The sequence below is a fragment of the Notothenia rossii genome (genome assembly GCF_949606895.1).
Source record: "Notothenia rossii genome assembly, chromosome: 4".
Lineage (NCBI taxonomy): Eukaryota > Metazoa > Chordata > Actinopteri > Perciformes > Nototheniidae > Notothenia > Notothenia rossii.
Window position 1 is genome coordinate 65,027,739 of NC_136902.1, and position 27,601 is coordinate 65,055,339.

Here is a 27,601-nt window from a genome sequence, read left to right on the forward strand (position 1 = left end):
GTTTCTGCTAAAGAGCAGACGACGAATTTAGGACATGTCTGCTGATATCAAATCACAACTGCTGGAAAGACTGAGAGGGTCTAAATTCGCGGTTCAATTGGATGAGTCCATTGATGTGTCCGGCTCTGCGCGGCTCATCGCACTGGCGCGAGAGGAGAGGGAGAGCCGCAGAAGTGAGACTGACTGAGATTACTTTGAGCAACATGCATGGGAATAAGTTACAATATAATACATTTGTGTATATTTCTCGCTATTCAGATGGTCTGCTGCCTGGTGCTGCTGTTGCGCAATGTGCAGTAGTGTCCTCTTTTCGCACCATGACATTATCAGTTATGAATTTGTTTTTCACTGCTTGAGAAAATGGATTTGTGGCTGAGAGCGTGTGAAAAATCTCAATTGTGTGAGAGTTGGCAGCCCTGTGAACTCGCTTGACATTATTATGTATGAAACTGCCAATCAGATTTATTTACTTATTAATCGAAGGTGCCGGAACGCTGTTCTGGATCGTTCCCGCCCACTTTAACCCCTGTGTGTGTGTGTGTGTGTGTGTGTGTGTGTGTGTGTGTGTGTGTGTGTGTGTGTGTGTGTGTGTGTGTGTGTGTGTGCGTGCGTGTGCGCGCAACAGAAATGTCAGATACTGTATGTTGCATTTATTGATTTAGTTTGATATGTGTGTCTTCACTTGCAGAGAAAAGCAATCAGCTTCATGGACTGCCTTGCATCACTCCAATAGTGTCCAGAGCTGGCTGCCATTACAAGTAGTGGTTTGGGATTGTAGCAATGCAGTTGCAGTTGTTTTGCAATTTACTTGATATATGTTGCAATGCAGGCATGTGTTCAATTGTTTATAGCCTGCATTTATTTTGTTATTAGACTTTTATAAATCATATAATTTTAACTAAGAGTGAAACACTTGGTGTGTGTGTGTGTGTGTGTGTGTGTGTGTGTGTGTGTGTGTGTGTGTGTGTGTGTGTGTGTGTGTGTGTGTGCGCGCGCGTGCGTGCTGAAATGCACTTCAAATGATCACTTTTCTCTTGATTTCCCTTTGATATTTTGTTTAGGTACAGTGTTACTTGCAGCTGATTGATTGATTGTTTTATGGGTATTCTGTGTTGAGATGGTGCAAATATTTTTAATACATATCTAATATATTTCTAATACATTGCTCTTGTGTTGTTCTTTCACATAACTAAGACTATAGAAGTGTAAAAAATAGGCTACGTCAGATTATTCCAAGGGACATACATGTCAAGTCAAGTCAATTTTTATTTATATAGCCCAAAATCACAAATCAGAATGAGGGGGTCCTTGGTGTATTCTCTATCTTGTAAGGGGTCCTTGGCTGAAAAACAATTGAGAACCTCTGTATTAGAGGACTGACATGATGATACACACTCGTGTACAGTAGGTGGCGGTATGCAACCAAAAGCTGTTTGCGACCCGCCATTAAAAAAGAGAAGAAGAAGAAGAAGAAGCCACGCCCCTTTGTAGCGTCACGCAGCTTTCCCCTGCTAGAGAGATTTCTACCAGGAGAAGCTCAGCTAAACGCTGCGTGATTAAATGCCATATTATGCTCCCAACGATTTCAAGCTTTATTTCTGAAACAGTATGGAGCTCAAACCTTTCTCTCTCGTAGGGTTTACCACAAGGACATTAGGTTACACATAATTCTCTCCAGTAGCCTACAGCGTTAGCTCCATGGTTAGCTCTGAGTGTTAGCATGCTTGCTAATGTAAACACAGAGCATATTACTCCCAAAACACGATTTCAAGCTTTATTTCTGAAACAGTATGGAGCTCAAACCTTTCTCTCTCGTAGGGTTTACCACAAGGACATTAGGTTACACATAATTCTCTCCAGTAGCCTACAGCGTTAGCTCCATGGTTAGCTCTGAGTGTTAGCATGCTTGCTAATGTAAGCACAGAGCATATTACTCCCAAAACACGCCGCGCATTGTTTCTGATACAGCACATAGCTTGACATGTTCTTTCTTAAGTGTTTACCGGTAGAACAGTGCCATTATATGTATTATATATATAACAACTTTACTCTAAGTGCCTCCTGCAGACATCCTGCTGAATACAGACACACAGCTGCGACTATTCTTACGGATATCATATATCTTCTCATAGTCTCATTACTGCTGACCTAGTTTAGACTATAAGCATTAGTCAGTCAATCAATATTAAATTGACTGATCACACTCAATTTAGATTCTGTATATTGAGAGAGAGTAGCTCCGTTAGATAACATGCATAGCTAGCATCAGCTAAAAGGTATCGATGTAACCAAACCGCATTGATTGAGTTGTTAGGCCCAAAGATGATATTTAATGCAAGAAACTTGAGCCATCTAGACCGTGAAAGCCTTCATATATTTGACAGAAAAACACTCAATGTAATAGTCATGCAAGGACCAGTGCATTCATTATGATGGTTTCCATGAGAGAAACTTTGCGAACTCTGGTCAAAATGTTGTATTTATTTGTATCTGCAAGACTTCATTTGTCAGAGTACCTGGGTACCAGTGCGTCCAACCGCTTATACATGCCAGATGCTGCCATTACAATTAAGAGTCAAACGGTTTTGGTTTCAAAATTCATTCCAACACCATATGTCCAGCTGTCACAAGACTCATTATAATTGTGCAGCCAGATGTGCAGTCTGGACGAACTGAAACTGCCTTTGGGTCGCCTTTTCAGGAAGAAAACATCTAAATCCTCAATTCTATTGTTCAAATTTGCATTTGATCCATTACCTAATGAATAAATAAAGTCAATTGTTGGCATAAACTATAATAACAACCACATAGGTTGCATATTGTATTCCAATTCCACAGCAATCAACTTAATATTGTCAATGTTTAAATTATACTGTACATTGCATTGCCTTTTTAATGGAGGCAAATTTCAAACAAACAACTAAAATGTCTTATGTGCTATTATTCTTTTTAACTCAGCCATCATCAGCACCTGCGTGTCTCACCTGGTTGGCTCATCAAAGAACATGACTGGAGGATTGTTGACCAGTTCGAGGGCGATGGCCAGACGTTTACATTGACCGCCGGACAGAGAGCTGGTACGAGTGTAAGCACAGTCAAGGAGTCCCAGGGCAGTCAGAATCTCATTCACCTGGATAGAGAAAGTCAGAGAGAGATAATTCACAGGATTCAAAAATGGTTTGTTTGATTATTAAAAAAAACATTATTTTTGATTTGTACCCACCAAACTACTTTAGCGTCATTGTCAAGTATAGACTGCAAAAATAATTTTGAAAGCTAGAAATATTAAAAAAGAGGTTTGGGCTAGAGAGACTTTTGATAGATACAGTGTTTAAAGGGGGAAGAGAGAGGGGATACACTGCCTAATATTTCCACGCTGGAGTCAAACACGTGCGCTGGCCAGCTCTAACCACTGAGATATCTGGCGGCCTGCTAGGCGTATTTTTAATGCTTAATGACATTAAATATTAATTGACAGAAAACAACATAGTACATACATCCTCACAAAAAATGTATGGGTATCTACCACTGATTCCTCTTAAATAAATTGGCATTACATTTATGCCACAGCTAAGTAACTGTCTGTGTAAGTTTGTGTTTGCATGGTGGACGCTTACCTACATCTCCTGACAGCCCTGTATTGGCATTTATTTTAGAAACAAAATATAGATACCGGAAAAGGTATAGAAAGCCATCCCTGGACAACTGGCCTTTTAGCCAAATTGGAAATACAAGTGCTTCCACAAAGTGGAGCGTGTAAACAGAAAGTTACATTCCAAATGTCTACGGTGATTGGCCGGTTAAGTTTAAATTTGAATTAGGCCGTATTAAAGTGGAAGAATTACTGTCATTATCTTTTTTATGTGTGTGTTTAGTCTGCAAGCATCTAGAAATCCTCTGTGCTATGATTAAAAGTTAGTTTTACATGACTTTCACTTACAAAAGTAAAAGAAAATGTTATCAAATTGCTGTTTACTGTCAGGACTTTCATAATGCTAATGCTAACTCTCGCTACTTTGACAAGTCTGCTCTGCAATTACGGTTTTAGCTTTTGTTGGAGTAGGTTGGAGACGTTTAAATAGTATATATGTGTTGCCATTTGTATGTTAAACAGATGTTTTAACAAGTGTCACACAACTAATCTCTTTTGTCAGGGTAGTTTTGAACCTCAGATTTTAGGGAAGTGAAAAACGTGTAATGCAGTCGGGTCAAGACATTTAAGGGTAAAGATAAGTAAAACACATTTTTTTATTGAGGGAATCTCTATGCTAGTAGATGTTATTTGTTAAGCTCACCAGTTCTTTCTTCACATCCTTAGTTTCATTCAGCTTTAAGTTAGCTGAAACCTGCAGAAAAGAGGAAAATCAAGTTATTATCATGTCATGCAACTATTATTTCAGAAGCTCAATAAGAAGATCAAAAAGATCACAATAACTATCAACCTTTTCCTCACAGGATAAGACACAATGTAAAAGATAATAAAAACATTAACACAAAGCCTCAACATAAACACAAACGTTGAGGATGAGTTTGTCGTGGCTTTGAAATAAGCAGTGTCAGAAACAGCTCACCATCATGGCCTCTAGTGCAGTGAGGTGTGGCAGCAGCATGTCTTCCTGCATGATGTAGCAGGACATTTTCCTGAATTTCCTCAGGTCCCTGGGTTTTCCATTTACCAGGATCTGACCCTTCATCCCTGACTCCCTGGAATGCAGGAAGGAAGGACACACACACACACACACACACACACACACACACACACACACACACACACACACACACACACACACACACACACACACACACACACACACACACACACACACACACACACACACACACACACACACACACACACACACACACACACACACACACACACACACACACACACACACACACACACACACACACACACACACACACACACACACACACACACACACACACACACACACACACACACACACAGGACAGTTGAAAGGCTAGGCATACTAAAGTTATAAACAAAACCACAGGCTGGTTCACATGTACTGTAAAGCCTAGTATTGCAGTATCTGTGCCATAAATGCCTGCGGTGAAAGCTCATTTCTCTTAATTGTGGTCATTTAGTCTAAAAATGGCTTTTCTAAACCAGCAACTTTGTCACGTAACATTTAGAACTAGATAACAACCTGAAAAACATTTAAATAGCGCATTTAAAATCAGAATAACTCAGTGTGCATCCAGACCCGGTGAGGACACTATCGATACTGACTCAGCAATCACTGTAAGTTATATTCTTGTTTAAATAGACTTCTCTGTTTCATTTATTCTACTATGTATAATTGTTCTGTAGTTATAGTAGCTAAAACGGCGATTTCTGAGAGATTTTAAATCTCAGATCTGCTCAACTCAACCTGTAACACAGGTCTCAGTGGGTCACGCGCCTTAACCCTGCATTACAATAGGCAGGAACACTCTGCTGTCGCCCATCAGCAGAAAATAGTTAACTAATTAGAGGGGCGTGCCCCCCCACAGCTGTGAGAAGAGCAATCAGGTGTCCATCTTAGGTTGCTCTTTCCTGGAGCGTCAGCCAGACGAAGACTGACAAAGACATTGGAGTCCTGTTGGAGTCAAAGACTGACAAAGACATTGGAGTCCTGTTGGAGTCAAAGACTGACAAAGACATTGGAGTCCTGTGGGAGTCAAAGACTGACAAAGACATTGGAGTCCTGTGGGAGTCAAAGACTGACAAAGACATTGGAGTCCTGTTGGAGTCAAAGACTGACAAAGACATTGGAGTCCTGTTGGAGTCAAAGACTGACAAAGACATTGGAGTCCTGTGGGAGTCAAAGACTGACAAAGACATTGGAGTCCTGTTGGAGTCAAAGACTGACAAAGACATTGGAGTCCTGTTGGAGTCAAAGACTGACAAAGACATTGGAGTCCTGTGGGAGTCAAAGACTGACAAAGACATTGGAGTCCTGTTGGAGTCACGAGGGAGGCAAAGAGGAGGCAAATCCTACTTTGATTGAGCTAAGTATCGCTGGAGTTTTCTTTTGTTTTATTCAATTCTCTTTGGTTCTCTAGCCCTCATGCTATAATCATGTGTATTTTCTCCATTCCTGTTCATGTGTCCTCTCGCAATTATCACTGGCCCCGTGTATCTCCTAATCGATTTAACTGGCCTGCTCTTGTCTATCCCACATGCTCCACTGAGATCTGGCTGGTCTACCTGCATGTGCCATCCGACCTCTGCAGCTCATCCAGAATGCAGCGGCTCGTCCGGTCTTCAACCTTCCTAAATTCTCCCACACCACACAACTCCTCCGCTCCCTTCACTGGCTTCCAGTAACTGCTAGAATCCACTTCAAGACACTGGTACTTGCGTACCATGCGGCGAATGGATCTGGCCCTTCCTACATCCAGGACATGGTTAAACCGTACACCCCAGCACGTGCACTCCACTCTGCATCGGCCAAACAGCTCGCTGCACCCGCACTGCGAGGGGGACCCAAGTTCCCATCAGCAAAAACACGTGGGTTTGCTATCCTGGCTCCAAAATGGTGGAATGAGCTCCCCATTGAAATCAGGACAGCAGAAAGCTTACATATCTTCCGGCGCAAACTGAAAACTCATCTCTTTCGACTCCACTTCGAGCGATAGAATTACTAACAAAGCACTTATATACTAATAAAGGACTGGCTTATCTAAAGCCAGTTGAGTAGCACTTGAAATGTTTGGCTCTATGAAACCTGATGTACTTATATGATTCTGTTTTCTTCAAGGTTGTATCTTCCTGGTCGAATGCACTTATTGTAAGTCGCTTTGGATAAAAGCGTCAGCTAAATGCAATGTAATATAATATAATAATGTAAGGTAACCCTATTTCTTTAACTCTACATTTAAATGCAAGTTTGGCACTCCTACCTGTATCCAGCCAGAATATTCATTAAGGTGGACTTCCCGGCCCCAGAGGGCCCCAGGATTCCTATCAGCTCCCGAGTGCAGAACTTTCCAGACAGGCACTTCAGTAAGGCTTTGTAACCTGAGAACAACAAAGGGGGCTTTAATGGTACTGATCACTTCAGCATGGCTATATTAACAATAAGAAGGAAAGTATCACATCATTCAACAACATCTTACTCTAAGGTCGCATTCACATCAGCCTTGTATAGTCCGGTTGAATCGAACCCTGGTGCATTTAGCCCAGGGGTGGGCAAACTTTTTGGCTCGGGGCCACTATGAGTTTTAAAATTTGACAGCCGGGCCAGAAGCAGATCGGTGAAAAAATATTAAGCTGTCCACCAGAGATGGAATACTCGAGTGCTGATTTTCGGGACTCGTGACTCGACTCGGACTCGCGCACTGATTGACGCGACTCAGACTTGGAGTCGTGAATTCTCACGCACGATTACTTGGACTGGGACTCGTGAATTATCACGTACTCCGACTTGGACTCGGGAATATTTCCCCCCACGATGACTCGGACTCGACTTGTACATTGACGCTCTGACTTGGACTCAGACTCGAGCAAATTTTCTCTGGAGTCTGATGTCCTCTATCCTGGCGTGTACACCTGCGATGCGAGTTCACGTACTGGGCCCCGCTATTCCAGTCTAAAGATTTCTAGAGACACACCCTGCATCGTGCTGTATGCTTTCACACATTCTGCTTCCACATTGGAAAAGAGCAGCGCAAAATGCTCGTTATGTGGAAACAATATTGAAGAGAAGGCTCCGTAACACATTACTCTAAGGATCGAGTTCAGACATATAGGCTGTCTTGAACACTATCATCAGAGTAACGTGATCTAATCAATAAATAAAGATTCAGCCGATAACACGAAAGCACATGGCTACTTAAAGGCCCAGTGAAGTGTGCACCTGTGCATGATCTGTTATGCTAATACGCATAGTAATGACCAAAATTGTCCATTGGAACCCATATCAAAAAATGTTGGAATAGCAACAAATTTGACGAGTTTTGAATTTTCCGGGGAAATCTGCAGTCGACCTTTGCCTTCGTGGGCGTGGCTTGCGATCTACTGCGTGACGTCACGAGATGGACGCCGCTGCACTGTTTACATTCACCACCGTTCGTTTTTTCTCTTTTTCAAAGTCGAATTTCTCAACGTTTTTGAGCTAGTATTTTCCTGGAAAGTGTGTCGGAGTCGACTAGAAGTGATTGCCTATCGAGAAAACCTGACAATGGAGGCGACAGTGAAGAAAGAGGGATGAAAAACACAGGGGAAACGATGCATTGCCGCTGGCTGTAGTAATGTCAAGTCTGCCGAAGTGGCGATGTTTCTGTTCCCAAAAGATGAAGGTGAGCCTGGCTGGTGTCATTGTTTCAGAGATTCTTTGATTGATCATGATAAATAAAGGCCACTGGTCGATTCGAGAGAGAGAGAAAGAGAGACTGAGAGAGTTACAGGGTTGTTGTTAGCATCTGGTGCTAGCTCGGAGCTAACGGAGATTAGCTGTTTCAACAATAAGGAGAGGGAGAGTGCTCTCCTGTGGGACTGAGAGAGATAACGTCAGCTCAGGGAGGTAAACTGTAGCCTAAGTTATCTCAGTGGGTTTGGTCATCTATGTAAACAAATATTTCCATCTATGTAATATTAGTTGTATAAAATAGGTTAAGAAATCATTCCAATGTTTTTTGATTATTGAAATATATGTTTCATATGAGTGTTGAGAGCTGTATCCGTAAATCTCTTAATGTTGCCCTCAAAGTGCACCAGATTGATCACTTTCCTCATCTATCCTGTCCGAAAAGCTGTCCAAATCAATCATTTCTCTCACACTAGTATCACTTTCCAGAGTCTCCGCCATGTTTACAATCGCAACTGGGTACATCTTGTGACGTCACAGCCACTATCGTCTGCAACTTCCGTTAGGCTCAGACGGCAAAATTAATAATTCATTAATTCATTAATTATGAATTATTAAAAATTATTTTAGCCATGAACAGGCACAATGATATGTAAGGAATGAAACTGCCATTTCATTTTGGTGCAAAAATATGCACTTCACTGGGCCTTTAACATGCAGAATGACTCATTTTGCATGCTAAGTAGCCATGTGCTTTCTGGGGCTAAATCTTTATGAGTAAACCGATCTAACCGGTAAAAGTTACTACAAAATTAGATTCCCGATCTTATTACTATCAAAATAAAAGTGCAAAACGAAAACTTTACAATAGCAAAATATTGGCATACAAATATAATCACTTCTCTAAAAACTAACTCCTTTTTAAATATAGTCTATTTATATATAATAATAATAATAATAATAATATTAGTATAGCACCTATTACAAGAATTGTAGCCAAACTCGCTTCACAGCAGTTCAATAGACAGATTAGTTTAACATGACAGGATAAAAGCAATGTAGAGAAGCAGCTACATTTCAACAAATATATCCACGAAGATTAATACATGAAGACTTGTGACTCGGACTTGAGTTGGACTCTTCTTAGGTGACTCAGACTTGGACTAGGACTCGAACACAGGTAATGATGACTCAGACTCGACTCGGACACTCCTTGGGTGACTCAGACTTGGACTCGGACTCGACTATGACTCTCCCTTGGTGACTCGGACTTGGACTCGGACTCGAAGAGTGGTGACTCAAGAGTGACTTGGACTCGTGAATTGGTGACTCGACTACAACACTGCTGTCCACTCCTCATTATACACTCGGCACTCAATGTTGACTTTTATTTTCTTTGGTCCACCCATTGTTACTGATGCAGGTTCAAAGGTGACTTAGGTTCAAAGGTGAATTATTGCGTCATTGCGTCATCGTTTGCGTCATGACGTAACCGTTTACGTGCCTTCTTATTACCCACACAGCGTTTTACGTCGCTGATTTTCTCCGCAACACCGCTCACAACATCAATAGAGGACTGCGTCGGGTAGTTTTTAATTATACGAAGCCAGATTAAATCAAATAACTACTTCTCCAACCTTGCACCGTTCTCCAGAGTGCTGTGGTGCATTGTTTATTAATGTGATTCAGCTGCATTACTGCCCGCTGCAGTGCTGCTCGTCTACCGGAGTTTATTCTCCCGTTAACTCGCGGCAGCGGCCGCTGTAAAGTTTTCATTGTCTGACTGTCACATAACAAGCAGCTGATACATATCCCCCATCCCCATAAATGAATGTGTTTTAGTCTGAAAGCTGTTTGGCATCACAACTCTGTTATGAAAGTTTTTCTGGCATTCTACAGGTGATGTTAGCTAATCTGACTATCTTGACTACTTGTTGCTATCATATTGTGGCATAAGCAGTTTTCTACATGCATATTTTACCGGCGTAATTTTCGTTATGATTTTACTTGTGATGGCCACATGTAGCCCATGTATTAATTCCATCCGATAGCTGCAATAATACAAAACAAAAGGAAAACGTCTGCCTCTTCACAAATGTCAATAAGAGTGAACGGATGGTTATTAAAGAAAGGTAAAATAAACAGAATCACACTAAGCCTGGTTAGTGTTGCCTGACTTTATATAAGTGTTTTTTATAAGTGTGTGTCACTGGTCACGTTATAGTCACTTTCTCAGCGCTACTGCTTGTTACAACTTGAATTCGCTGTACTCGCCATGAACTGTTATTGCTCAGGTTAATCTCGACCCCCTCCAATGTAAGCGTGACGTATTTGGGTCTTGGCACTTGCCGGGTTGCCGAGTGGGGCCAGCTGAGAGAATAGACCAGACTCCAGCAAAGGTAAATTGTGTCTAGAGTGCGCTAGTGGGATCAACTGAAATGCCGGGTATTGCAGGAAAAAGGCTAAATGAATGCGGTCTTTACTATAATTTAGACAATTTTGTACCGATATTCGGCGGGCTGGATTCAAAAGCCCAACGGGCCGTATATAGTTAGTTAGTTTGCCCATGCCTGATTTAGCCGCTTGGTGCGGTTCATTTGGGTTGGTGTCAATCAGTGGCGTTTTTGTCCTGGAGGCCAAGGGAAGCCAGGCTTCCCCTGTTTTTTCGGATTGTAGTTATACTTTTAATAAATAAATAAAAACACTTCGTTTAGTTTCGGAAATTCTTCTTTGCTGTGTGTTGCTGCCGGCCCGTCTCTCCCCCATTCTTAATTATACATAAATTGTGATCAAAACATTTGAGAACCACTGAGATAACGTAGACCAGTGGTTCTCAACTGGTGGGTCGCGGACCCGTTTTGAGTGGGTCACAGATGTGTGAGTAAAAAAAAAAAAATGGAAATCATTGTTTACATTTTTTTTTTTTGTGGAAAAAAGTCTAACTTTTATTTTGAAGGACCGATTTTCTAACGCTGTGCATGCAGTAGGCGTTGGAATGGAAGTACCGGAGACCATAAACAGTTTTGAAAACTTCTGTCACGTAGTGATCATCTTCTCAATAAAACATCTTTGCTGATATTTTTTCCAGTCTTCTGGCCAATCTGAATCAAGATGGTTTCCGGAAGTCCCCACGGAGAATAACTTTGCTGTAGAACTATTCTTTATACATCCATGGGTAGAATTTCAGATAAAAATGAACACATAATGAAATATGACCCCCGGTTTGATGATTGACAAGCAGTGTTGGGCAAGTTACTTTTAAAAAGTAACTGGTTACTTTACTAGTTACTGCTCGGAAAAAGTAACTAGTTACGTTACAAGTTACTAAATTATAAAAGTAACTATAACTAGTTACTTTACTTTAAATAATAAAAACAAATTTAAAAAGGTTTTGTGTTTTTTTCTGTGTCACAGTGAGAGAAAAGACAACCTGCTATCATTGTAGCAACTATCATAATGAAATGTAGTGGTACAATAAAGACAAAATAGATGTTTGGAAATTTTGACAGGCATCTTTATTGTAGCCTCAACTTTCTAATACATTCTTATAGTAGTTTAAAGTTAACAATACAATTTTGGCAATGTGCAAGTAAAACAACTGCACTCTTTTGGCAGTGTAACAACAATTGAACAACAACACTCTTTTGGCAGTGTAACAAAAAAATAAATAAACTGTCAGACTGGCATTACAAAAAAAAATCAATTGAAGACATCTTCAACATTGGCAGATAAACTATGTTCAGTCTCATCACAAATAACAGTAAATAACAAATAAGGATAAATGAACAGTATATAAAATAATTTACCTCACATCTGGCCATTTAGCATAAACAAAATCAATATTGTTGGATAAACTTATGAAAAAAGTGCTTTCAGCCTTTCAAGTAAAGATACCGGTACAGATACCCTGAGATGCTTTTCAGTAAGACTGCAATGTCTATGCAATGCAATGTATAACACTAGGTATTCAACCAAAACATAAGTAGGCTAACACAATACACCAAGAGTCCTTCAGTCTCTTTAGACCAGCAGAAGGTAGTGTTAAATATTTGTTATCGCTCTATCTACCCCTCTCAAAATAAACATATCAGCATTCCCAGAAAACATCCATCCATTAAAGTCTTCCTTCCTAGCGCTCAAGCCAATGATTGTACCTCAAAAGGAGAAGCCTCTCAAACTTTTGATCTGATAGCCTGTTCCTCTTCGGAGACAGAATCAGGCTCCCCAGGCTAAAGAGTCTTTCTACTGGGGCACTGGATGGAGTGGCTGCATTATATCTAAGAGATATTTTCTTTATCAAAGGAAATTGATTGAGACTTTCTAAACCTGTTGCTCCTGATTTGAGGTAATCAGCTACTTCCGTTTCAGCTGAGGATTCCTCATCCTCTGAGAAGGAAAAGAACTCTGCCTCTTTGGCAGACCCTGCGCTGTGCTGTGGTGTTGGGTTGGGTGCACTTGTACCTGGTTGCTGCTCCTGCTCCAGGATCCGTTTGCGGCATTCTGCGAGCAGACTTGCCTTGGCCTGGTCTTTCCTCTCCTGGTCACGCAACCAACGTAGCTTGAACTTGGGTAGTGTCACAGCAGCCAGGATAGCATCTTCACTTGCAAGAACCGTTGTAAATCTTGTTTTGATTGACTGAAATGATGTATAAGAGTGCAAAAGACAAAAAAATCATTTGAGTTGTACATAATGAGCAGTTTTTTTTTTTTTAACAATTGCATTATACATTATATGCCTAGTTTCATAATGAGCATTTTTTTTAGGGACACAGAATGTGTAGGCCTAGCCTACTGTATATGGTGTACAACATGTACATTGCACACTTTACAGCTAAAATGCTTTGCAGGTTTATTGTTTCACACATACAGTACATATCAATCACACTGTCACACAGCCTATGCACACATGAGTGACGTTTATAAAATGCAAAGCAAGAGGCTGATTGATTAAATTGATTAAATAAATCACAGTTCTTACCTGCACAATTGCATCTGGTAGGCCAACAAGGATTTGTAGTCCATTCTTCTTTTCCAGAGTCTTGGATATCAATGTTTCCAGTGCGGGTAAGAGTGTGCCATAATAACAATTCTCTTCTCCCTGAAGAATGTCCAGTGCCACTGTAAGTGGATGCATGACGGTACAGTACTCTCTGAGAAACTGAAGTTCCCTTTCACTGAGACATTTCATCTGGAGTTTGGAGCAGATGGTGTTCAACTCCACCACTGGTATCCCAGAAATTCGAGCCAGGGCATCATAAAATGAATTCCACCTAGTTGTGCAAGGTACTAGCAGCTTCTTCTCAATAATCTCGTCCACGAGCTCCGAGACCTGTGGTGACCGACTGGCCTTGTTCCACAACCCTGCACACTTTGTCGTAGCATTTCTGTAGACTGTCTTTGTTTCAGGTGTTGAGAGCAACCACTTATCCACATCAGTGCATGAGATGAGATTTAGTGTGTGTGATGCACATCTCTGATGTGGGGGTAAGGTGATCACATCTAGATCTTCATCATTAGCAGCTAAATCCAGCAATACATCCCCTATATTTGTAAAGGTCACCTCATCATCCTCTGGTCCATCTTCATCCTCCTCTTGTTTTTGGAACATTCTGAAGGCCTTGACAAAGTTAGAGCCATTATCTGTGACTGTTGCTGTAATTTTTTGTGATATGCCATGAGATGAGTGAATGTTATCTAGCTCAGTTGCAATACTTTCATATGTATGCCGACCTTTGAATCTTCTGCAAGCCAGGGCTGCTTTTCCACGTTGCATACTCTGTGGGTTTATCCAGTGTGCAGTTACACCAAGAAAACTTTTGTTATGTGCAGTCCATATATCTGCAGTGGTAGAGAGGTATTCTAAATCTTTAAAAGTATTTTTGACCTCATCTTCCATTTTAGCATATTCAGTGTCCAGGTATTTGGAAAATGTCTTTCTGCACTGTATCCCTGCTTTCACTGTCACTGGAATTTTGCCAACTAGTTCTCTGAAGGCGACTGACTCAACAGTTGACAGGGGCAGCATTTCTTCAACAACATACCTGGCTATTAATTTGTTTAGTTGCCTCTGGGTGATGACATGCTGTGGCAATTTGAAATCGATTTTTGCCTGTTTTGCCTGTGGAGGTGCTCCATCTGTGTCACTGGAGGTAGAGGCGGTAGTGGGATCATCATCTTTGGCGACTAGTTTAATAGTCCCATGCACTTTTGTTAGGTGTTTCATGAGGTTGGCATTGCTGGTACATGAGGAAGCCAGCGTTTTGTGTCCTGCACACAGTTTACATTTGACACTTATATTTTTTTCATCTTTTTTTCCTATAAAGGTAAAATAATGCTTATATTTCCAACCTGCGAAACTTCTGCTGTTGGTCTCGTCGTTATTTTCCATGCTGTATTTTCGCTCTTGTGTTGTTTTTGAGTTTGTGTGCTGCTGTACGTTGTCGCGTGTGTGTGTGTGTGTGTGTGTGTGTGTGTGTGTGTGTGTGTGACTGTGTTTATTTCCCTATCGGCAAGAAGACCCGCCCATGTCTGTTTCTGATTGGCTTAGCCTGAAACTTTAACCTATGTCAACCAATCATCGCTCATTTTCAACGCATTGGTTCATAGTGTGCACCATAGACATCTAAAAGAATAGATGTAGCTTCTACCGCTACTGCCACTGGCGCTGACGCGACCAAGCAGTAGAAGCTAAGTCTATTATTTTAGATGTCTATGGTGACAGTCCCGTCTTTCACTCATGATGACTATTTACCACTGACACTCTTGACAGGCAGCAGACAGGCTCCGCTGCAACGCTCTGCGCAGCAGGGAGAAACTGTCCATTTGGACCACAGATAGTAACGAGTAACGAGCCCCTTAGCACCACAGTAACAATAACGGCGTTACTGAATGGGAAAGGTAACGCGTTACGTTATTATTTACGGAAAAAAGTAGTTCCGTTACGTAACGCCGTTACAAGTAACGCGTTACTCCCAACACTGTTGACAAGTCACACAATGGGGGTTATCTACAGGGTTGCCAACTTTGGGTACCTCGCTGGAGTGAGATTTTGATATCATGGGTTTGATTACACATATGCGCACTAAATGACTGCTATCGTGTCAGTAGTGGGAGTGGGGCAAAAAAGTATTTAGTCAGCCACCAATTGTGCAAGTTATCCCACTTAAAAAGATGAGAGAGGCCTGTAATTTTCATCCTAGGTACACCTCAACTATGAGAGATAGAATGGGGGGGGGGGAAAGGAAAAAGGAAAGGAAAAGGAAATCACATTGTAGGATTTTTAATGAATTAATTGGTAAATTCCTCTGTAAAATAAGTATTTGGTCACCTACAAACAAACAAGATTTCTGGCTCTCACAGACCTGTAACTTCTTCTCTAAGAGCCTCCTCTGTCCTCCACTTGTTAACTGTATTAATGGCACCTGTTTGAACTCTTTATCAGTATAAAAGACACCTGTCCACAACCTCAAACAGTCACACTCCAAACTCCACTATGGCCAAGACCAAAGAGCTGTCAAAGGACACCAGAAACAAAATTGTAGACCTGCACCAGGCTGGGAAGACTGAATCTGCAATAGGTAAGCAGCTTGGTGTGAAGAAATCAACTGTGGGAGTAATTATTAGAAAATGGAAGACATACAAGACCACTGATAATCTCCCTCGATCTGGGGCTCCACGCAAGATCTCACCCCGTGGGGTCAAAATGATCACAAGAACGGTGAGCAAAAATCCCAGAACCACATGGGGGGACCTAGTCAATGACCTGCAGAGAGCTGGGACCAAAGTAACAAAGGCTACCATCAGTAACACACTACGCCGCCAGGGACTCAAATCCTGCAGTGCCAGACGTGTCCCCCTTAGGGCTGTGCAATTTAATCGATCCTGCGATATATATCGATATTTTGTTTCCCGAGAAAGTATCGATATTTCAGCCGCGGGTATCGATACATTAACTCCCATTCAAATCCCCCGTGTTCCGCCTGGCACTCGCTGCCCATTCCCCCCCGTTCGCTCTGCATGAAGAGCGGTTACGTCAGCCAGCCGAGCCGCTAGTGTCGCTGAAGAGCATTTCTAGATACACAGACGCCGGTGTCTTCTTCTCGCAGTGAATGCGAAGCGGTTCAGGAGAATGGCGGCAAACATTAACCACACTGGAGAGGGTCTTCTCTACCGCCGGAGATATCGGCCCAATCCCAAACCACTCCCTCGACGGAGTGAACTCCGTCTGTAGCCACACTCGCAGCTCAACGAGGCTCCCTCCTGTCAGATGGAGGGAATAAATACAGCAGCAAGCTTTGGGACGGCCTCCCCTCTCTCCGGCAGAAACAGGAAATGCCGTAACTGTATGTAACAACGGTTTCAAATCAACATCTCTTAGACAAAAAGTTTAAATTAATAACTCAAATGAAACAAATTTTCTCACCACATCTTTTGAGTCATTTTGTCCAGCATTTGCAAGCTGTAGACTCTCTGTCTAGTCAGAGCCATATATTGTATAATTGATGCTTTCAGTTTTCAGTTGAATTAATTCAATCCAAGTCAATGGAACACTCACAAGATATCACCAAAATCACACTGTCCCTTTAAAATCTTTCAGAAAATGATGTAAGTGTATCGAATGATATCGAATCGTATCGAATCGTATCGTTGGCTGAATATCGTGATATATATCGTATCGTGAGCTCAATATCGTGTATCGTATCGTATCGTGAGATTAGTGTATCGTTACAGCCCTAGTCCCCCTGCTTAAGCCAGTACATGTCCAGGCCTGTCTGAAGTTTGCTAGAGAGCATTTAGATGATCCAGAAGAGGATTGGGAGAATGTCATATGGTCAGATGAAACCAAAATAGAACTTTTTGGTAAAAACTCAACTAGATGTGTTTGGAGGAGAAAGAATGCTGAGTTGCAACCAAAGAACACCATACCTATTGTGAAACATGGGGGTGGAAACATCATGCTTTGGGGCTGTTTTTCTGAAAAGGGACCAGGACGACTGATCCGTGTAAAGGAAAGAATGAATGGGGCCATGTATCGTGAGATTTTGAGTGACAACCTCCTTCCATCAGCAAGGGCATTGAAGATGAAACGCGGCTGGGTCTTTCAGCATGACAATGATCCCAAACACACCGCCCGGGCAATGAAGGAGTGGCTTCGTAAGAAGCATTTCAAGGTCCTGGAGTGGCCTAGCCAGTCTCCAGATCTCAACCCCATAGAAAATCTTTGGAGGGAGTTGAAAGTCTGTGTTGCCCAGCGACAGCTCCAAAACATCACTGCTCGAGAGGAGATCTGCATGGAGGAATTGGCCAAAATACCAGCAACAGTGTGTGAAAACCTTGTGAAGACTTACAGAAAACGTTTGACCTCTGTCATTGCCAACAAAGAGTATATAACAAAGTATTGAGATGAACTTTTGTTATTGACCAAATACTTATTTTCCACCATAATTTGCAAATAAAGTCTTTAAAAATCAGACAATGTGATTTTCTGGATTTTTTTTTCTCATTTTGTCTCTCATAGTTGAGGTATACCTAGGATGAAAATTACAGGCCTCTCTCATCTTTTTAAGTGGGAGAACTTGCACAATTAGTGGCTGACTAAATACTTTTTTGCCCCGCTGTATATGTATATATATATATATATATATATGTGTGTATATACAGTATATACAATTTCCTTTTCGGCATTAGGTCTGTCTAAAATCAATTACAATGGTGAATTATCCCAAAATGTGACTACTCCATAGGTTCAATTTGAGTTAAAATGTCCCTATATTCTTTGTTTTAATCCTCAAGGAAGACATCGATGCTGGCAGGGAGTGCCTCATTAAAGGACTCTGCATCTACCTCAACGAGGATCCTGAGGTGGCTGGTTCTCCTACCACCAAATTCCAATAGATGTTTTCTTTTATTAATGTGTAATTATATATTGTAACATACCTAAGAGGTACGGGAAATGCCTATAGTATAATTGTATTATCTGTCTCGCTTTCTTAGCTGCTGCTGGTACATATTTACTCAACAATATGGATATAATAATAATGAAAGTCAGAGTACTATAGTACAACTGAGAGGAACGGATTGACTGCTTAATTCTGCTGTGACACGTTCTGTACTGTGGCTGTGTAAACACTCGGCCAAAGAAAGACACCCTAAGTTTAAACACAATTTCAAACACATCACATAAAATCTAAGACTTATACTGAGCAGCCCATCAATCAAAAGGGGAAATCTTTGTGTTATTTATTTACGGTAAGTATTTACCTTGCTGATCCTTTTTTTTCCCCTTTTAAAACTATATTATCCATATTTGCAGAGTCAAAGGTTAATGTTCAGAGTGAATGTTTAACCACTGGGTTGTCACACTATTTTCTTAAAGCATTACACTACCATATTATGCTGATTTTCAGGTTTATATTTATATTTGGTGCCTCTATTGTGACAAGCTTCCAGGCTTTCATTTTGCTTTATATTTCTCATAATGTATGTAATATGTTGGAGCGCTAGCCAAGAGGCGTGAGTGTTACATAGTGATGTCACTATATTAAAGAAGTAACAGAGGAGTCCAATCAAGGTGATCCCTCTGGAGGAGATTTTAGCCTTTGTCGACCATTAACATAAACAACAACCAATAACACACAACAGCAAAGGGAAAGCCCAAAAAAGCATGATAGGGTCTCTTTAAATCGATCACATTCACCATCAGCACTGATTGAATATCCACATAATTAACTGGTACATTTTCCCTAACATATTAAAAGCATTACGGGCTATCTTTAACAACTGTATCCTACAGACTGTACATTATAGAGATGGGTATGCTATCCTCAGAGTTGATGATCATCAAATTAATGATCATTAATCAGAAACATTCATTTAATGATCTTTTCTGTATCTGCTCAGAGGACTTGATGTTCGTATACTATATGTACTTAAACCATCCAATTAGCAGAATATGCATGTACTTGACTTTGATCTGTATTGATTAAAATTGCTCAATGTTAGCATGTGCAATGCTACTGAGTTTATATATTACTGTTTATGCCTGCATTTTTAAGTATCCACTGATTCTGCCTGAAATCCATGGCCATCGATTGATTTTGGGTAGGGCAGTGATTCAAAAACAATCAGCCTGCTCTGTCCAATCTGTCTCTACCTGTGGGGAAATGATCTGGGCAAAAAAAGATCAATAAAGATAAGGGTTTGGAACATTAACTGTAGGCACCAGGTAAGCACTCACTGCTCGAGACATGATCAGTCACACAAAAGAAGAAACAGAGCGAGGATGAGAGAGAGAAATGTGTCCAGTAACAAGAATATCTCACTCTGGATTCCACTTGCAGAGGACAGCAAAGCCAAGTCGCTATGGATAAGTTACATAGCAAGGCATTGAGCAACCACTTCCTTGTCACATATTTAAAAAAACTGATATGTGAGACTTGCCCTGTCTGATCCATAACATCACATACTGTGAACATAGAAGAATCTCACACCCAAAAACACACAGCATTTTCCACTTTTAAACACATGGTTGACGCTGTAACTAACCTAAGTTGGATCTGTTACGTACAGTACTTCACAATAATTCGGTACGTAAATGTGCAACGTACATAACAACAAGTTGACACTTTGTCACCTCGATCCGGTTCTGTATCTGAATTTAGACACAGATTTATTTTCCAATGCTGTTAGCTAACATCAGTGAGGGCACAGCAGCCGTGATAGCTAGCTAGTTTGTGGAACCAAACCATTACAAGGACATTCAAGCGTCTTTGAGCATTAGCGCTATAAAAATCCAATGTATTATTATCATTATTATTACAGACAGCTCAAATTAATCCTATAAAATTAACAGCGGTGTCTATTTGACATAGTATAGTGGTACTTATTTAAACAGTGAACAAAAACACATAATTGTATACATGAACGGGGCTTTATTTGTTGGAGTAACTGCACTTGAGCTTGTTGCGTGACTTCAAGATCGTGGTGTGTGCAAAGTGTGCAGCGTTCTATAATGAACTTTTTGACCGTTATGATTCCACCATCCAGGTACTCATAGTTCAATGCATTAGGACACACTTATGCACTTGAACAACAAATGTAACAACAATAGTACACAATTTGAGACACAGGATGCGTTTCCAATTCACCAAGGTCTTTATAACTATGCGTCCTTTGTCTATGTATTCTAAGTCTGCTCCCATTATTATTATTACACAATTAGAGATTACCACCCACCTATTTTTGAGCATCACTACTACAGACTGGTTTACATAGACTTGACTGGCACAAGCAGTGTGTGTGAAGACTGTACAGATGTGTGTTACCTCTCCTCTTCCAGCATGCTCCCTCCCGGATGGTGTAGGAAATGTTGTTGAACTCCAGGTCCACGGCTGAGCGTTTGGGTAGGTGGGAGAAACGCTGCGCTTCAGTGATCTGGTTCTCAACCTTCTTCAGGTGGGTCAGTATTGACACTTCCTGCTGCTGCTGAGGCTGGCCACCTCCATTACACACAATGGTTTCTTCCATGGGGATACTCAGAGAGTCAGGTTCCAATGCCTTATTGTCCATAGTGGCTGTCTGAAGTAGAGTGAGAAGGTAAAATCAGAAAAAGTGAGTCATGCTTCATTATCTGCTGTCAAATTTTACACATGAAACTAGGAATTTGGTGCATTGCTAGGATTTTAGGTCATTAGTCTTGATATTGTGGGTAGTCTGGACTGTAGATCAAAGTCAAAACATGTTTGATGTGCTTGAACTAAAACATTGAAATCTCTTTGATGTTTGAGTAGATCCTACTCTATATGAAACATTTACAAGTGTGTGAGTATACTTTAACTTTCGATAATGCATGGATTGATCATAACTCACAATCATTCTCTTCCATTTGTATTTTTGTTTTGGTATAACTTAAACAAACATTTGAAGACAAGAGCGTAGAGACAACTTCAATTGTGTACAACATCTAATGCAAAAGTGCGTCTTAAAAAAATAGACAATGACAAATTCGTAAGCCCGCCAATTATTGTTATTACATATAATTGATTGATTAATAATTTGAAAGACAAAATTATACATTTTATACCAAGGGTTAGGATTAGAGTTTAAAATATCCATCCCATCGCCCAAAACATAAGCGCAGGCTGATGCGCTCACACACGCATGGACATACACAACCACTCAGAAGCGCCACATGTATAGGCTATCAACAACAGCCTGACAACGGCACAGCGAACTAAGAAGAGGTTTTCTTGATGTTTGTCTCTAGGGAATGGGCCGGTAGGCCTACATAGACCGGTTGCTATAATATAGCTTTTGATCTTGGCGTTGGGGGTTTCAACAGCGCCATAGAGTCCCCTATCGGTTGGGGTCCTTGGGGGAACTATTGGACCACCGCCGGGCACAGCCAAATCCAGCCTCTCCTTCTGGCTGGCTGCAGAAGAAGGTTGCACAGCCACGGCCATGGATACAGCTTCACTTTTGGAGCTAGATGGCAATGATGGTGGTGAGGCAGGTGAGCTATCGTTAGCCTCCGGCTCCGACTGCCGCTGCATGTCAACATTTCTAACGTTAACGCTCGATTTTGAGGACAATGTATGCAACTATCGACGCCACTGTACCATAGTCACATTTTATCAGATGATATGCACATCTGATTAAAGCTATAGAGTGGTGCAGTGACGAATCCTAAAACACGGAAATTAGTTAGCATTTTACCACTAACGGTTCCCTCGTCTCAGAGTCAATGGGATTTCTCCATAGGATTTTAGAAAATAGGTGTCTGTGGTTGGCAACAATTTAAGAGATCGATCATGTTTTGTTCTACAACATTAAATACATAACCAGTGCCCCACTGATGATTTTTGAAGAGGTTACGTGTCTAAAAAACAATGGTTGTAAACAAGTGGCTGAATAGGACAACAGAAGATGTCGAGGACATTGTACGTCATTACGCCAAACACGTAAACACTCCCGCTAAGTTTGTTTGTCCCTGTTCTGCTTGAAAGCAAGTACCTGCGCTCTTGCAAACTGTTCAAACGAACGCTTCAACTTGTACAATTTTGAATCTGTATTTTTGAATAAGGATCTTAAGTTGGCGTGACGGTGAGGTTGTGCGACCCTGCTGTACTCGGCTGTAGTTCAACATGCACAAGGTTTACTAAAAGGGCTGCATAGACAAAACGTTGCAAATACAAAAAGCTGCAAATAAAAAACGCTACAAGAAGCTCAAAAGGCAACGCACACTAAAAGACGATTCACACAGCTGGGACTGGAACGCTTGTTGACGTTCCGAGATTATAAAGTTGGCCAACTGTCACTGTAGGCAGAGTTAGTATGTTTCATGATTGTAAGTGATTTCTCAGTGCATTTGAAAATAATATTTTAGCTAGGTTAGCTAACACAGGAATTGAAGAAAAGACAGTTTCTTTTGTCCGCAAACCATCCTTTCTTGAACTTTAATGCTATACAATTGGTATTTTTTTAACAATATTTAACCGGATGAAGGATTTTAGTCAGAGCAACAAGCTGAGCTAGCTCGGTTATCCTGCTGTGATCTGATCAAGAATGGTTGTGATTGGTGGGTTACTGTGCATGCAGAGCCTGCATGTCACTCACTCAAGTACCCCTGACATGAGAGCCGCGCAAGTTTTCCTTTTGTAGCCAGCAGCAACATGACGTGTTTGAGTTCATTTGCCTACTTAATATCGCACGCCCGGAAAAAATCTTTCAAAATTGCACGTCCTGTGATGTCAATATCATTATTAAGCATGCGCATAACGCGATTATCGTCACGACACGATATATCGTGTAGCCCTAATGCCAAGTATCTGGCTTAAACTACCATCACAGAGCAGCAAACTGAGTTCAAATGGATGTTTCGTTTTTGCACCTTTTTTTCTCCAGAGTGCCGTGGTTCATTGTTTATTAATGTGTTTCAGAGGCATTTACCGACCGCTGCAGTGCTGCCCGCTGTTTGGCATCACAACACTGTTATGAAAGTTTCTCTGCATAAAATGGGTGATGTTAGCATAGCAACCGAAGCTTGACTATCTTGACTACTTGTTGCTATCCTATTGTGGCATAAGCCGTTTTCTACAGGCACATTTTACCGGCATATTTTTCATTATGATTCTACTTGTGATAGTTGGACATGACAACCTGTGCAGCCCATGTATTGATTTCATCCGATAGCTGCTATAATACAAAACAACACGTCTACCTACTCTTCACAATGATCAATAACAGCGAACGGATGGTCAAAGTAAGGTACAAATAAACAGAATCACACGAAGCCTGGTTAGTGTTGCCTTTTTTAATAAGTGTGTGGTTGCGTTATAGTCACTTTGGTCAGGGCTACTGCTTGTTACAACTTTAATTTGCCGTACTCGTCATAAACTGTTATTGCTCAGGTTGATCCCGCCCCTGCCCCCGCCTCCGACGTAAGCGTGATGTATGCAGTTCTTGCTTCTTAACCGAAAAAATGTTGGTGCTTGAAAAGCACCGGTTTTCTGAGCTTTTAAAAAAAATTCTAACACAAAACCACTGAAATGCGTAGTGCATGGTCCGAGAAGGACAAACAAATCAACGTAACACTGTAATATTACAGATCAACAACACAGATACCATTCTCATTTAATATACATTTTATTGCATTTTATTTATATAATTAAATTGATTTTTTGTTTGTTTTATCTGAGTGTTCCAGGGTATTCTCTGAATACCTTGAAGGCCCTGACGGTTCGCCACTGCGATAGATAGATAGACAGACAGACAGATAGATTACTTTATTGATCACAATTTGGGAATGTTTTTGCATTGCAGCAGCATAAAAAACACGGCAATGTTCTCAAAAGAGAAATTAAGACACAAGAAATAAACAGTCCAAAATATTGATGAAATAGAAATAACATAGCATTAAAAGTGCTATTAAAAGGGCTGTCAGTCGATTAAAATATTTAATCGCGATGAATCGCATGATTGTCCATAGTTAATCGCGATTAATCGCAAATTAATCACACATTTTTTATCTGTTCTAAATGTACCTTAGAGGAATATTTTTCAAGTTTTTTTATCAACATATGAGTGGACAAATATGCTTTATATGCTTGCTTATTATCATTTGAACAACAAATATTCTCATGAATATTAAACACAACAACCTCTGAACATTACAAATATTCGCCTCAATTCAACCCTGGAACCTCTCTCATACAATAATACAATACAAAGTGCGTGCGTGCGTGTGTGTGTGTGTGTGTGTGTGTGTGTGTGTGTGTGTGTGTGTGTGTGTGTGTGTGTGTGTGTGTGTGTGTGTGTGTGTGTGTGTGTGTGTGTGTGTGTGTGTGTGTGTGTGTGTGTGCAACTCAAGGCATATGCTCGAACAGGAGCTGCCTGGACGCTGCAATCATGTTGGCGCACTATCCCTGCAGTGTGCTGACTTTTCGTACAATGTCCCACTGTCTGGCTACCTGCATAAAGTCAAGTGCTCGGCGCAGTTGTCGGCGAAATGTCGCTCCTCTGTTTTCATTGAAACAGCTCCGTTAGCGCAGCTAGCTAGCACCAGATGCTAACAACAACAACAATACACGTAAGTTCTCTCTCTCGCTCGCTCGCGCCACACATACACACACCCTCCCGGTCCTCCCGATGGCCAGTCGGTGCCTATCGGTGAGCGTGGAAGTGTGGTCTGCCGCAAGCGGACGGCAGGAGCGGGGCTGTCAGCATCAGTTTGTAGATGGTATTTTAAACTCGATGCGCCCTGAAACTACGGGGCGGCCGAGAACAAAAAATACACATGCGTTAATCGCGTTAAAATAATTAGTGGCGTTCATTTTTTTTTTGCGTCAACGCGTTATTAACGCGTTAACTTCACAGCCCTATACGTGGATGTGGAAAGACAACTTTCCAGTAACAAATATAATGCAGGATATTATTGTGCAAGAAATTGATTATTCAATATTAAATTGAATATAAATGACAAAATGTACAGAGGGAGTTTAAGTCCAGTTATCAAGCGAAACTATGGAGCAGAGAGTTCTCTTCCATCCAGAGGTGATTTATTGTACAGTTATTGCAGTGGGCAGGAATGTTTTCCTGTATCTGTCCTTGGGACAGCGGAGCTACAGCAGTCTGTTGGAGAAGGAGCTCCGCTGTCTGTCCAGCTTCAGGTGGAGAGGGTGGGGTAAATATTAGTATTTAAATATTGTGCTTGATGATGATTACTCACAGATTATTATTGTGATTAACGCGATGATATGTTTGAATCAATTGATAGCACTATTGACAATACGTGGACTTTTTCTTTGATTTTACAACATCCTCTTAACTTCCAGAGCAGCAGTAGTGAGCATCTATTATTGCTGCTGATGAGTATATTGGATTAACTTGAAAGCCTGATCCTTCTGATACAGTCGATAAAGGATGCCTTGGGCATCGTTATGGCCATAAGAAAAAAACATTCCTATTTGACAACCCGTGAATAAGGACAGTCTAGATTAATTCATATTAGAAGATTATCTTTGAGGAAAATAATAATAATATTCGCATACCAACTATGTGTGCACTGTTTATATGGTTATTACCAACATAATTACTACATCATGTTGCACCACTTCTACAGTATCTGCAGTGCAAAATAAATACCTCATGACTTTTTCTGTGAATTTATTGGTATCCAGTCTGTTTTAACCAGTGCAACAACTGCAGTATATAACAGATGAACTGATAAGTATAACTTTGAGAAGTTCTCCAAATCTAAAAGCTACTTATGTTTTCAGTGATCTTAACGATGTAGTAGAGTCAGAAGATTTGGTGGTACTTGTGCTGAACACCTCTACTGGGGATAGTTCATTATTACTACGGCTTCAGTGGAAATGTATATACGTTTCCTGGGAAAAGATCGCTTAGGTATGATCAACGTCAGACAAAATCTATTTCTATTGTACACCCCAGCCAGAGCTTTAAGGTCTGCTGACCAGCTGTTGCTGATAGGACTTTAAGAAGCAGAAATATGCAATCTCCCCAGTGATCGCAAGGTCATTACTGATCACCGAAATGGAGATTTGTCTAATCTACTTTGTTCAGTGCAGACCACTGTAAAAACGGTTCCCAAGTTCCAGGTGGTACAGTAATTTGTCGTTTTTGAGAAAGAAGTCTCTAAATCACTCATGAGGTTCTTAATCCCCTTGGGGATTAAAGTCAACTTTTTCTTACTACCCTTGATCTGCTCAGAGCAGGAGGGGCTAAGAGTTGCCAGCTTGGGAACAAATCTGCAGACTCAGGTACACTACCAAGCACCAAGCCAAGCTAATGTATGGGAATTGACTGCTCCTTCACTTGCCCTCCAGATCACACCGCCACAGAGACACATTTCACTGACAGCAAGGAGAGAGAAGCCAAGCAAAAGTCCTTTCTCGTTGTCAAATGGTCCAGATAAGAAGGAGGCAAGGAAACGGAGAGACATGTTACATATGCCAACATGTCACGAGTCAACCTGGATAGGCCTGCACTGTGCAAGACAAGAGACAAGGTCCGACGAGGGGAGAGTGGAGAGGCAGAGAACTCAACGACCTGAGATCATACTGCTTCAGATTAATTACAGCACAAATGTTACATTTAAATCGGACTTGATGCCCCAAATACAACTGGATTAAAGGTCGATTGGAATCAAATAAAGTGGTCTGTTGCTTACGGCTAAATGGAGACATCAAAGAGATGATAAGAAATCATGCCAAATGACTGGTTTAATTGGAATAACTCAGAACGCACGTATAATCTAAAGATTTATTGCAAAGAATGGTATCAAAGGAAATCCACAAACCTGTCTCAGAGTTTAAAAAAGTTCCCTCATTACCACTTTACATATGGTTGGTTTAATCTGCGTACATTACATGAATTGCGAGTTTCAACATGTAATTTCAGATTATGTCTTAAATGGAAACCTTCTGGCATTCTCATGGTGAAGATAAGACAAGACCCCTGGAAGTCACTGCTATCTCCCTACTAGTAATTAAAATATATTGTCTAGGTTTGAAACTTGGTATCCATCTTTTTATCTAACTCTCTAAGAGTGAATAAGAGCATTTCCCAAATATCTTTATTTTCCTTTAAGACTACATTTGAATTGAAGCCCTTTCAGACACAACCTGGTTTGAACTACATGTGCCACAAGTTAGAGAGAAAAGAGTAAAATTGCCAGCTTTAAAAAAAATTCACAGCAGCATTTTGTGAACATTGATAAACAGCTACCTGTTAAAACACACCAGATTGACTGGAGATGTGTCTCA

The 27,601-nt window shown here is 40.9% G+C and overlaps 1 protein-coding gene across 1 annotated transcript in view; it reads right to left on the reverse strand.

Moving 5' to 3' along the window:
* Nucleotides 1-27,601, reverse strand: part of LOC307037049 (ATP-binding cassette sub-family G member 4-like) — a 75,111-nt gene that overhangs the window by 42,722 nt on the left and 4,788 nt on the right. Inside the window, exons 2-6 of the mRNA XM_079677757.1 lie at nucleotides 20,642-20,894; nucleotides 6,913-7,030; nucleotides 4,572-4,704; nucleotides 4,296-4,346; nucleotides 2,985-3,130 (exon numbers count right to left, since the gene is read on the reverse strand). Of these exons, the coding sequence (XP_079533883.1) occupies nucleotides 2,985-3,130; nucleotides 4,296-4,346; nucleotides 4,572-4,704; nucleotides 6,913-7,030; nucleotides 20,642-20,885 (692 nt within the window). The 5' untranslated portion in view covers nucleotides 20,886-20,894. The remainder of the gene's footprint in view (nucleotides 1-2,984; nucleotides 3,131-4,295; nucleotides 4,347-4,571; nucleotides 4,705-6,912; nucleotides 7,031-20,641; nucleotides 20,895-27,601) is intronic.